Source organism: Ictalurus furcatus, chromosome 4, assembly GCF_023375685.1.
Source record: "Ictalurus furcatus strain D&B chromosome 4, Billie_1.0, whole genome shotgun sequence".
In the NCBI taxonomy this organism is placed as follows: domain Eukaryota; kingdom Metazoa; phylum Chordata; class Actinopteri; order Siluriformes; family Ictaluridae; genus Ictalurus; species Ictalurus furcatus.
Window position 1 is genome coordinate 15,780,046 of NC_071258.1, and position 12,309 is coordinate 15,792,354.

The 12,309-nt window shown below is 39.0% G+C and overlaps 1 protein-coding gene across 3 annotated transcripts in view; it reads left to right on the forward strand.

Moving 5' to 3' along the window:
• cbfb (core-binding factor subunit beta) overlaps positions 1–9,626 on the forward strand; it is a 50,251-nt gene extending 40,625 nt beyond the window's left edge. The window contains exons 4-7 of one of the 3 annotated variants that reach the window (XM_053623187.1): positions 1,350–1,466; positions 1,601–1,696; positions 2,202–2,249; positions 9,060–9,626. In XM_053623187.1, the coding sequence (XP_053479162.1) occupies positions 1,350–1,466; positions 1,601–1,696; positions 2,202–2,231 (243 nt within the window). In that variant the 3' untranslated portion in view covers positions 2,232–2,249; positions 9,060–9,626. The remainder of the gene's footprint in view (positions 1–1,349; positions 1,467–1,600; positions 1,697–2,201; positions 2,250–9,059) is intronic. The other 2 variants (XM_053623186.1, XM_053623185.1) reach the window with 2 other exon arrangements.
• Positions 9,627–12,309: the final 2,683 nt, after the last annotated feature.

Consider the following 12,309-nt stretch of genomic DNA (forward strand, 5'->3'; position numbering starts at 1 on the left):
GGAAGACGGTTAAAACACTGTAGTAAAGACGTCTAGAGATACACAAAGCTTGTGCTGTTTGTGTTTCTGGGACGCACGTGTTGACTGGCAGAGACGTGTCCAGTGACCATTCACACACTACTGTGTGATTTGGGTTTTAACAGCTCAGTGCTGCTGTAGACTTTATACCACTGTGTTGGAACTTCTGCCTTCATTTTGGGTGTCTGTATGGTTTTGGAAGCTTCTATGCAAACGTTTGTATAGTGTGTGTGTGTGTGTGTGTGTGTGTGTGTCTGTGTCTGTGTCTGTGTGTGAGAGAGTGTGTGAGAGTGTCATGCACCATGTACAGAAACAAACAGCAGTCCTGGACTGATAGACTGCACACTTTTGTCTCAGATTGAATTCTGACACATGATACTCCTGTGGCTTAGAGCCAGCTTTAACCCCCACACCCAATTTCTCTCACTCACTTTGCCCTCTGTCTCTCTCTCCCCCACCTCTCTCTCTCTCTCTCTCTCTCTCTCTCTCTCTCCATATGCATCTCACCTGCATCTCCTCCACAACATGTCTTGCACATTTACACCAGACCCTCTCACTCACTCTCGCTCTCGCTCTCTCTCGCACTCTCTCTTTCTTGCTCTCTCGCTCTATCTCTCTCACACAGACACATGGATGTAATCATGTACCCGGTGTACCGTTGCCCCTGATCAGTATAAATAAATTCAGACTTGGCTTTGCTCATGTCTGCTAAGAGAGCGTCAGTGTAGTCTTTCCTGCTGCTACTCTAGTCTCTAAAAATAAATAGTTTCATCACAGGAAGTTAACAACAGAGCATGATGCTAGGGGCAAAAACACACCCCACACACACACACACACACACACCCACACCCACACACACACACACAAAACAGTGGATTATATACGCATCTGTCAAAGCATTGAAGACTGAGCCACATATTTTACAATTCAAATGGGCCATTGTGTGTCCGGACATGACGCAGTGAGGCGTTTTCATTTGCGGGTACAGTCGTAGAGTAGTTGGTTTTGACATTCGTTGGGTACATTTTTATATAATCATTCATTCCCCTTAATTTTAAATCAAATTCCAGTTGATACACAAAAAAACCGCCACTAATACTCATTCAGTATTTGTGGGTTTTGTGTTTGTGTTTGGTCGGGTGGTTGGCTTTTTAAATTTTATTAATTTTTTTTTTTAAATAAATGTATGGCCTCATGTTTATACCAAGACTTTAGAAATGGCTTGGACACGTCAGTGCATTGTTTTGAACAGTGCTTCTGTGTACACTTGGATGTTGCGCTGCAATCATTTATTACAACCACGTTGTATGTATCTTTGTGCGTGTACACAGGTGTACCTGAAGGCCCCAATGATCTTAAACGGAGTGTGTGTGATTTGGAGAGGCTGGATTGACCTGCAGCGTCTGGATGGGATGGGCTGTTTAGAATATGATGATGAACGAGCACAGGTATCACCAGAAAACATACCACAGCATATAATGTGCTTTCAATAAAGCTGTTTCTCATTTTTCATATGCACTGACATGGTATGATATTCCTTCTTTGTGTGTGTGTATGTGTGTGTGTGTGTGTGTGTGTGAAGCATGAGGATGCTCTTGCTCAGGCTGCCTTTGAGGAGGCTCGCCGGAGGACTCGTGATTTTGAGGACAGGGATCGTTCACACCGTGAGGACCTAGAGGTGAGTGTAAACGTACGTGTGTGGTAGTGGTGAATGCATCATCTTTAACGGACAGGTTAGTGCATGCATACACAACAACATATTGTGTATATTTAAAGTTGTGGTGGGACAAAAAAGGTAACCCTGTTTGGTGTGTATGAATATGTGTGTGTGTTCTATCTTTCCTTGCTGTATTTTCTGTTGTCCTGCAGGTATACATATTCTTCTAGCATTTTCATTACAGCCACTAACACAATGTATACTGCTTAAAACTAATTGTTACTTCTGTAATGAGCTCATATAAAAGGGTATATGCTAAATTGCAAATGAGTAATAGCTAAGGTTAAGTGTGTCTGTGTGTGTGTGCGCGTGTGTGTGTGTGTGTGTGTGTGTGTGTGTGTGTGCGCAATATATGTGCTTTACTTGTTGACTTGTGGCTCAGTGCATGCAGAATCTTTGCTTAGTACAGAATCATTCTGAAGTCCAAACTGCGCTCCTAAGATGAAAACCAAATTGTGTTTTTTAGGACCCTGTGGCATCAAAAATCTGGGACTGATGGCATTCACGGACCAGGGTCTGTCTCTTCTGCTTCTCTCTATCCCTGTGTAATGCACTAAACCATGTCTGTGCCTGTAAGTGTGTGCGTGTGCGTGCGTATGTGCGTGTGAGTGTGTGTGCGTGTGTGTTGTGTGAAAGCGAGAGACTGCATGGGGTTTGTCTTTTGTGAAGATGTTCTATTAGAGCATGTGCATGCATTAAAGCAGCTTGTTCTGTGTATTCATGCTCAGTATGTGTTTCTGCACTTTCTGTTTTCAATTATATTACAAAACCTCAGCCATGATCACCACCAGTCAAATGTTATTGAACACCTAGAGTTGTTTTATTAGCGTTGAATCGATATTATTGCCACAGACCAAACAAAATGATACAGAATAGCAGTTAAATTAGGAAAGCGAAATCTTCGTGGAATTTGTTAATTTCTCGTGTTCAGATCTTAATGGTGCTCTAAATGAGTGCTTTATCAAAGAGGGGAAAGGTGTCAAGACTATAGATAAAGACTCCTAGACAGAGCTAGTATTAACTGTACAATGTAAATATGTGCTGTGCTACAGCGGGTATAGACGTTTTTCCAGCTTTATTTATTAATTGGACCTTACAATATACAAGTAAAAGAAAAAAAAAATAACAATAATAAATAAATAAGGAGAATAACTGAGAGCAACGAAGGATCACCCCATACAGTAATACTTCATGGAAGCACCTTTTGCTTTAATTACAACCTTGCATCTGTTTGGATACTTCTGTACCATCTTTACACACCTAGTCTCAGCAAAATTTGCCCACTCTTCCTTACAGAAGAAAAACTCCCTGAGATGATATGAGGAAGAAACCTTGAATCAAAAAGGAACCCATCCTCATTTGGGTAACAACGGATAGTGTATTTAAAAATAAATCCCTTCTATAACTATGTGCTACATGATAAAACAAAACTGCAGCTGTGTAATCAGGAGATTCACCACACAGTCTCAACATGAAGTCTATTCTGCTGAACTCGTGCACTGTCCACTGATGGAGACCCAGGCACAAAAAGACACCGCACCAAAACTGCCCACATCAGTTGCAGTCCAGTGCCATCTCCACAGCTTCCAAGTGTCCCTACGCTGTCCATATGGGGTCATCCTCAGTAACAGTGACTAGCCTCTAAGCAACGAGAACTCCAGAAGCAGGGCACCAGGACGGTCCAGTCCTGAGCAGTACGGTTCAGACCCACTGCTATCCCAGGAGCGACACGTGCAGAGCGTTGGTATAATCCAGCGTCTTCGCAGGTGTTGGCGTCATCTGGAATCTTCATAGAGGCTGGTTCTGAGCTGGAGCTGGCACATTCACTAATAGGAACAGGAAACAAATAAAGAAGGATTAGCGTGGCTGCTGTCCATTGAATTTTAGGCAGCGATAACCGTATGCATTTGTTATCGTTTTATCAGAGATGACCGCATAACAAGATTATGAGATGCGTTATGTGAATGCTAGGTTAAAGAAATGTGTTTTTAATCTGGATTTAAACTGAGAGTGTGTGTCTGAACCCCGAACATTATCAGGAAGGCTATTCCAGAGTTTAGGAGCTAAATATGAAAAAGCTCTACCTCCTTTGGTAGACTTTGATATCCTCGTTATGATCCAGAGTCCAGAGTTTTGCGATCTTAAAGAGCGTGAAGGATTGTAACGTGATAGAAGATTGGTTAAATATAAAGGAGCTTGGCCGTTTAGGGCTTTATAGGTGAGTAGCAGTATTTTATAATCGATACGGAACTTAACAGGTAACCAGTGTAGAGATCATAAAATTGGGGTAACGTGTTCATATTTTCGTGATCTGGTATGAACTCTAGCAGCTGTATTTTGGAATAACTGTAGCTTATTTACTGAGGATGCAGGACAATCACCTAGCAGTGCATTACAATAATCTACTCTTGAGGTCATGAACGCATGAAGTAGTTTTTCTACATCAGAAACACATAAGATGTTACGTAGCTTGGCAATATCTCTAAGGTGGAAGAAGGCTGGGAAATAAGATTTTCAAATGACAGGTTGCTGTCTAATATAACACTCAGGTCTTTAACTGTAGTGGATGAAGTATCTATACATCCTTCTAAATATAGTGTATTCAAAGAGCTTTTGTGTACAGATTTTTGGTCCAATTAACGATTTCTCTATTTTATCAGAATTTAGTAAAAGAAAATTACCAGTCATCCCGTCTTTAATGTCTTTAACACATTCTGTTTTGAAATTTCATCTGGTCTTGTAGAAATATATAGCCAAGTATCATTAGCATAACAGTGGAAATTAATCCTGTGTTTTCTAATAATACTTCCAAGGGCAACATGTATAAAGAAAACAGCAGGGGGTCTAACACCAATCCTTGTGGCACACCATACTTTACTGTTAGGTTACAAATTTCATCATTTAAACAAACAAATTGGTAGCGATCAGACAGTTAGGATCTATTTTAATGCCTGTTCCTGAATACCAATGTAGTTTTGTAATCTATCTAAGAGTATGTCATGATCTGTGGTGTCGAACACAGCACTAAGATCACATAGAACAAGCAGTGAAATGCAGCCTTGGTCAGATGCTAGAAGTAAGTCATTTGTAATTTTGACAAAGTGCAGTCTCTGTGCTGTGATGGGGCCTGAAACCTGATTGAATTTCTTCATAGATACCATTATTCTGCAAAAGGGAGCATAATTGAGCAGACAACTTTTTCTAATATTTTAGATTTGTCAGTATTTTGCTCCATCCATTGTCCCTTCTTTCCTGAAAAGTGCCCCTGTCCCTGCTGAGGGGCAACACCACCACAATAGGATGCTACGACCACCATGCTTTAATGTAGGTATGGTGTTGTTTGGATGGTATTGACTTTCTGTCAGATGTACTGTATGGTGTTGAGGCCAAAACGTTTGATTTTGGTCTATGCTGATCATAGCACCTTTTTCCACTTGGCTTCAGAATCTTCAAGGTCCTTTTTGGCAAAGCTCAAACGAGACCTAATGTGACCTTTCTTGAGGAGCAGACTTTTTTCTTTCAACCCTCCCATACAAGACAGATTTGTGGAGCACTTTTAATATTGTTGTCACATGCGTACAATGACCGCTCTTTGCCATAACGTCCTGTAACACCTTGTTTTCATTGCCCTCTTGGTAGCTTCATCCAATTTAGAAGGACTGCCTGATCCAAGCAGGTTCTTGGTGGTACCACACACATTCGGCTTCTTAATTATGGACTTAACTGTGCTCCTAGGGATACATAAAGCCTTCTTTGAACCCTTTTCCTGACTTGTGCCTTTCCACAACTTTGTCTCTTGAGTTCTTTTGAAAGTGCCTTGGCACTCCAAGTAGATTGCTTGTTTGTTTTGAAATGTGCCATCAAGCATTGGAATGTTATATAGCTGCTTTTATTTGGAATTATTCAACATCATTACAGTTGATCACAGGTGGAAGCCAGTTTCCTTCGTGTGCGATCCAGAAGGTGATTAGTTATACCTAATTAAGTGATGATCTAACGGGGAGATCCTTTATCACACCAAGTTATTTTAGTTCTTTCGCTTGGATGTTGTAAGGTGAAATGGGAAAAATCTTCTTTTCTGATTTTCAATTCAGGCTGTAAAGCAAAAAAACAAAAAAAAGTGAGCATTTTGTAAGGGGTGATTCTTTTCTATACCCACTCGATGCATTCCTAATTTGAATGATTTCCAAGGCCATTGAATTTAGCCTTTTCTGATTAAATTAGATCTAGATTGTACCAATAAAATCAGGTTATTTCTAACATTTTGCAATTCAGTTAGCATTTAATAATAAACCTTTCTTGATTCACACATCTTTTTTTCTTGGTTAGCTTTTCAAATGTAGAGTATTTAATATGCTGCTATTTAAACAAAAATATTAAAATATCGTGTGTATAAAACTGGCAGTGTGTATATAATAATATATTCTGCTGTCATGTTGGAAAGCCTTCTGGGAGTTCCAGCATGGTTGGGCCAATCCTTCTAGTGAACACTTAGAAAATCAATCATGTCATATCATTTTTAATGCATTTCTAGTGGGGACGAAAATCAAAAATTTTCATCCATGACAGCTAAGGCAATCCATAATCTCTGTACCCCTTTAATTATATTTTAATAAACACTTTCTCATCCTACTGCCAGTATATTGTCTTTGGATCGTGATGGTTCATTTGAGATTGTGGCTCTGGAGCTTTTCTCTTCTTTCCAGCTCCCTATCCCCCTTTATTTATTCTGGCTAAGGGAATAATGGCTTGAATCTGGCCAGGACGCTCATCTGACACACAGTCCTCTATTTTGTGCAGAAACGGCTGTTGAAATGACAGGGTAGGGGTGGTACGACATTGATCTGAGAAAGAAGGCGAGGCTTGCTTTGCAAATGAGAACATATGTTGTTTAGAGTGAACAGAATCAGCCTTGGTATGACTGAGATGATGTTGAGTGTGTGTGACAGAGAGACTCGCTTTTCTGTCCGCATGTGTAATATTTACAGCATTTTGTGCATGTGAGAGCGTGTGAGTGTGTGGTCCCACCACAGAGATGTACGAGTTGGGGGGATGGGAGTAAGAGTTTAATGGCCTTCTCTCTGATGGATGGAGAATAGATGGGCCATTTTTCATCCAACTTTCGGCCTTTACTGCAGGTGGGATTAGCGTATGACTGATGCTCAGGCCCAGAAAGTATTAATATATCATTAGTATTGATCATCTTCATTAGGATTGCTGTCTCGCCCAGCCTAATCTAAGCTCTATTGACTTGTGGTACAGGCAAACACTCCTGCTTGGCTCCATATGATCGATATTGTTTTCTCTTGATATGGACACACACACACACAGACACACACGCAACCACTTACCCCAATGTTTATGCTGTGTTTGAGATGAAGTTGCAGCTTGTAATGCCCTGCCTGCAACTGGTCAAATCCACTGAAAACACCCCCTCAACTTGAAATTTCAACTCGTCAACTTGGGGTGGTCTTCTCAACTACCAGTTCTTTCCCTATTCATGAAGTGACGTCAAAACAATATAGCCTCACACACTGTGCATAGTATAAATTACCCCTTTAAATGAGTTTATAGCAGTTTTGGTTTCAGATCAGTTAATATACAGATAGAACATGATTAAATCCATAACACTGACCATACTAATCGCTGTTCTGAGAAGGTAACCATCAACATTATAACGATCACTAACTTTAGCCGCTAGCTAGCTTGTTTCTAAGCTACTCGCTATAGTCCACTGTTGTTGCTGTGGGGCAATTTCACTCCAAAATGATGATTGAATGTTTAAAATTCACTTTCGTAGAACAGTACAAATAGCCACTCAGTCTTGTAACTGTAAAAGTGTGGTTAAAGCAGCGTATTTTTTTAAAAACTACTACAAATATTAAATTTTCTGGTTGCTTATATGTATTTTGGTTTGTTGTGCGCAGAGCAAAAAGATGTCCTAGAGTCACATTTGGAGTGAGGGGTAATTTAGAGCTTTGTCAACATTTCAAAGGTTCGAATGACACGATGTTGAACAGTTTAAATATGTAATGTTTAACTTCTATTTACAGTGCACAGAGACTATAATTTGTATGTATGCATTTAGAAACTCAAAGCTCTTTGAATTAAAACCTCTTCTCATTTTGCTCTCACTAACCGCAATGTGAGTGAGTAATGGAAGTGGAAAAAGGCAGTGAAAAAAGGCATAATGGACTTGAGTTATTGCTGAATCATCCTCATATGCCAGCATGATCACATCAGAAAAGAAAAAACTACAGCAGACTTCATGCTTTATTGTTTATGGATAAGGTTTATGCATGGAGGTTGAGAAATAAAAGTTTAGATCAGCTCCAGGCTTAGAAGCTGCTATAACGGTTAGTCAGGTGGACGATGAGCTCACACGATGTCTGCCTCTATGTCTGCCTCTCCTCCTTACCGTCTGCCTGTCAGTCTGCCCTGTCCATGTCTCGACGTCTATGTTGGGAGAGATTTAGGCATATGCGCATAAACATATGTATCAGTGATACGGGGCAGCAGTCACCCTTTTATTTTTAAATGATTTGATGGCTAATGACTGCCTGTCACTCAAACAAAAAAAAAAGTTTCTCCATTTTTAGTCTGCAGTGGAGCTGAGCTCTGCTGCCCTCTGCTGTATCTGTTGTGTGTTGCATGTGAATTTTAGGAAATAGAATTTGGCTCATTCAGCACATACTGGCTTGTGTATTGTAGTAGCTCAGTGGTTCAGTTGGACTACTGATTGGAAGGTCACGAGTTCAAATCCCAGTGCTGCCAAGCTGTCACTGTTGGGCCCTTGAGCAAGGCCCTTAACCCTCAATTGCTCAGTTGTATAAATGAGGGAAGTGTAAGTCGCGGTGGATAAGGGCATCTGCCAAGTAAATACACATGTGCTGATGTACCTAATTCATTGGGCAGCATGAGAACCTTATACAGCATTGTACTTGGGACAACATTCGGTTTCATCACATGTAATCACTTCTTGTATAAATGGCACAATGTTAATTTACTCTCAGTAATTAACTTCTGAATTTACATACATAAAAACCACAACTTGGTTCAGTTTTCAATTAAAGTGCAGATAAGCCTACAACTGGCTAACATATTACACGCTTCAGAAGTCCTTGTATTTTAACCCAGAAATGTCCTGAATGAAAGGCAGAGGTAGTGAGAATATTCTGTGATGTCCATGATTACAGCATTGTCCATGTTTAAGATGTAATTAAAGCTATATCAAACGTTGGCTAATGTTCAAATTACCCACCACTCCATTAATGTTAACTGTGTTCTTCATGTGTGTGTTTGTGTTTGTGTGTGTGTGGCACAGCCCAGGCGACAGCAGGACCCCAGCCCTGGCTCCAACATGGGCAACACTGACGATCACAAGATGCGCTAACGGCAATCAACAATCCAGTGGGCAGGGAAAGGGTGACACCATCTCCCTCACCACAACAATCTCACAACTCCATCGCCCCAAATAATTACACAAGAGACCAAAGTCCACATGTGGGGGTGGGATAGGGGGGTGGGCAGTTTGGGTAGGGGGGTGGGGGGGTTTCATAGTACTCCCTTGATAAAAAGTTCTGACAAGGTGTATGTTGGTTTGGGCTGGTATTAACCTGGTTATGTGGGATATGTTGTATTTCATTATTCCCACCCCCACACCCTCCGGTTCCTTCTTGGGGTTTTGCACTATATGATACTTTCAAATAAGTTCCCATGTTGCCTTCCAGTAAGTGTTCCTACCTACATTTTCTTTCATCCCCCTATGCAAGCTATCTTATTTTCCTTTTTTTTGGCACTATTGTAATGAAATGGCATTCTTATTATTTTTAGTCATATTTGTTTGTGTGAAAGTCAAAATGTTTACTTTTTTTGTATTTTTTATTTTATATATATATATATATATATATATATATATATATATATATATATGTATATATGTATGTATATATATGTGTGTGTGTGTGTGTGTGTGTATATATATATATATATATATATATATATATATATATATATATATATATAAACAAACTTGTGTGTCCTTGCGCTTTTGTAGGAGAAACCAGTAAATCATTGCTAGTTAAATTTGTGCTACAAGTTAGTGAAAAACAGAACGGGAAAAACAAAAAAAGTCGAAGAAGCTGCTGATCTTGTTGACAAGGAAGGCTTATCATTTTGTCATCATCCCCCATGTTCTCAGTATCTTCCACTCTTTTCTGGTTAGCGTACATCAAAACACACTTTGAAAGCACCAAGCAGCAGGAATCGCATATTAAGGTCAACCAGCTCATATTGGCTTCCATCTTTTATTATTCCATTTTGTCATGTTTTTCATGTTTGTACCAGTTCAGGATTCTTTTTCTTGTCTGCCTTTGACAGAAAATGTAGGCTAGCTAACCCCCCCCCCCCCCAACTGGTGCTGCTTGTTTGAACTCGCTCCAGAAAATATGATCAAAATAGGCAACATTAGCTTTTTAAGTTATATCGCAACATGATAATGTTTCAAGATTTCTGTTTTTGCTCTTTTATCTTCAGGATTTTGGTCCTTTGGGTTTCTGGAGCTCTTGTTAAAAGAATACAGGGTGAATGATTTACTTAAGGAAGATGAAGATTGGTGTCATTAGTAAGGAAAGAAAATCACTCAAAGCTGAAGACTGAGCTGAGAGACTGGTCAAGTTTGAAATGTTGATTTTTTTTTTTTTTTGTCCAAAGGAGATATATACCAATATTCATAAAAAAAAAATCACTTCAAATGATATTGTATTTGAGTTTTGAATACCTGTAGTGTGTTAAACAACTGCTCAAATAGAATTATTTGTAAGTATGTTCATATTGAGGCTTTTGTAATTTCGTGGTCTTGGGTGATGTTACCAAAATCAATGTAGCCTTAAAGAACACACTAAACAAAATTTAGTGGCCATAATGAATACTGCTTTATAAAGGACTGAGGAGATGCAGGCTCAGTGTGCTACGGCAAAAGTGCGTGTCTGATGCAGCGTTCAACACAGCATGCTTGAATCTGTTTCATGTTTTGTTTCTAGTCTGTTTAGTCAGCCATGCCACTCAATATGTAATTTATTACTAAATGACTTAATATTACTTAGACAACATCTGAGCTATTAGTAAGATCTGGGTCAAAAGTAATCTTTGTAATCTTAGTAAACTTTGGAACAATGTTAACGCAACACTGCTTTTGGGGGGGGGGGGGTGGTCATGTTATTTGTAGGTTTGAAAGGAAACTCAAACAAGTACAGGTACGGCACAGTAAGATGGAAATAGATCAATAGAGGTGAATCCTCTGAACATTTTCATGCATTTATTTGCCTTTAATAATCAAATTGAAACAGCATTACCTCATTGAAATGATGCAGGTAGCTCATTCTAGGTCAAAAATGCAGTACTCAGTATGTCTCTCAAATTGGTTTTGAGATGTAGCCTATTACTCAGTCATAGCCTACCTCCTAGCTACAACCAAAAAGTTTCATAGCAAGATATATGTGTGTAAAAATGATCTGATGGCTCCAAGTTAATGTCGTCTCTGCTTGACTATTACTACAATGGTCATTGTTATCACCAAATTATCAGAGAAATGGTCACTTTGAAGGTCCCATATATATATTTTTTCCAAACAATTCAGCTAACTTAGTGGTCAGCCTCGAGCTGGTGTTACTGCCATATCTTAATTCTTCCTTGTACTATCCAGCAGGAAATAGGAAACCCTATCACACTCCCTCTTTCCCCCCTGCCAGGTGTGTCTTGTGCTGTGTGTCAAAAACTACCATTGTTGCACCTCATAACATTCTGAGATTCTGCATCAACCTTTTACTTAATGCTGGCATTAAGACAAGATACACACCAGGGAATGGATTTTCACACATTTCATTTTTTTTTTTTTTTTTTTTTTAAATAAATGGTTTATTTTCTTAAATTGTCGTTTAAGTTATTGATGGAGGATTGCCTATTCATTTTCAGGTCATGCTATGAAGAATTATGTAATTCTGTTTTTATTGCTTATTTTTTTTTCCTTAATTCCATCAGGGCTTAAGGATGCTTTTTCTATGTTGTATGGTTTAAGCTTTCCCCCCATTTTTAAACAGGGAGGACTGTTAACTGAAGTGTTATGTTTGACTTGTTTCTAAATAAACTTTTTACAAATGAATTACGTACAGTCTCCATGAGGGCCGTACTCTTTATGGAAATGCTGTCACTGTACTTTTAATACTGTGAAACTGTTGGATATGAAACTTTATGTGCTTACATTTCAGTGATTTTTTTCTTTCTATCTTTAAAATAACAAATTTGTGGACATTAGCCCCTTAAACGCCAAGGACCCATTGAATTATATTCTTCAATCAAAACAACTACATACCCTTTCATACATATTAGTTTCATTAAGATGGATAATTCATATTTAATAGTAAGGTTAATAAACTGGAAGTTTAAGGCGTAACTGTAGTAACCCAATAGCAAAACAATACTAAACAGGGTGTCCCAAAAGTCTCCCTACTTAAGGGAAAATTAACACTTTCTAATAAAATGTCATTTTACTTTATTTACAAAAACCCTCTACATGA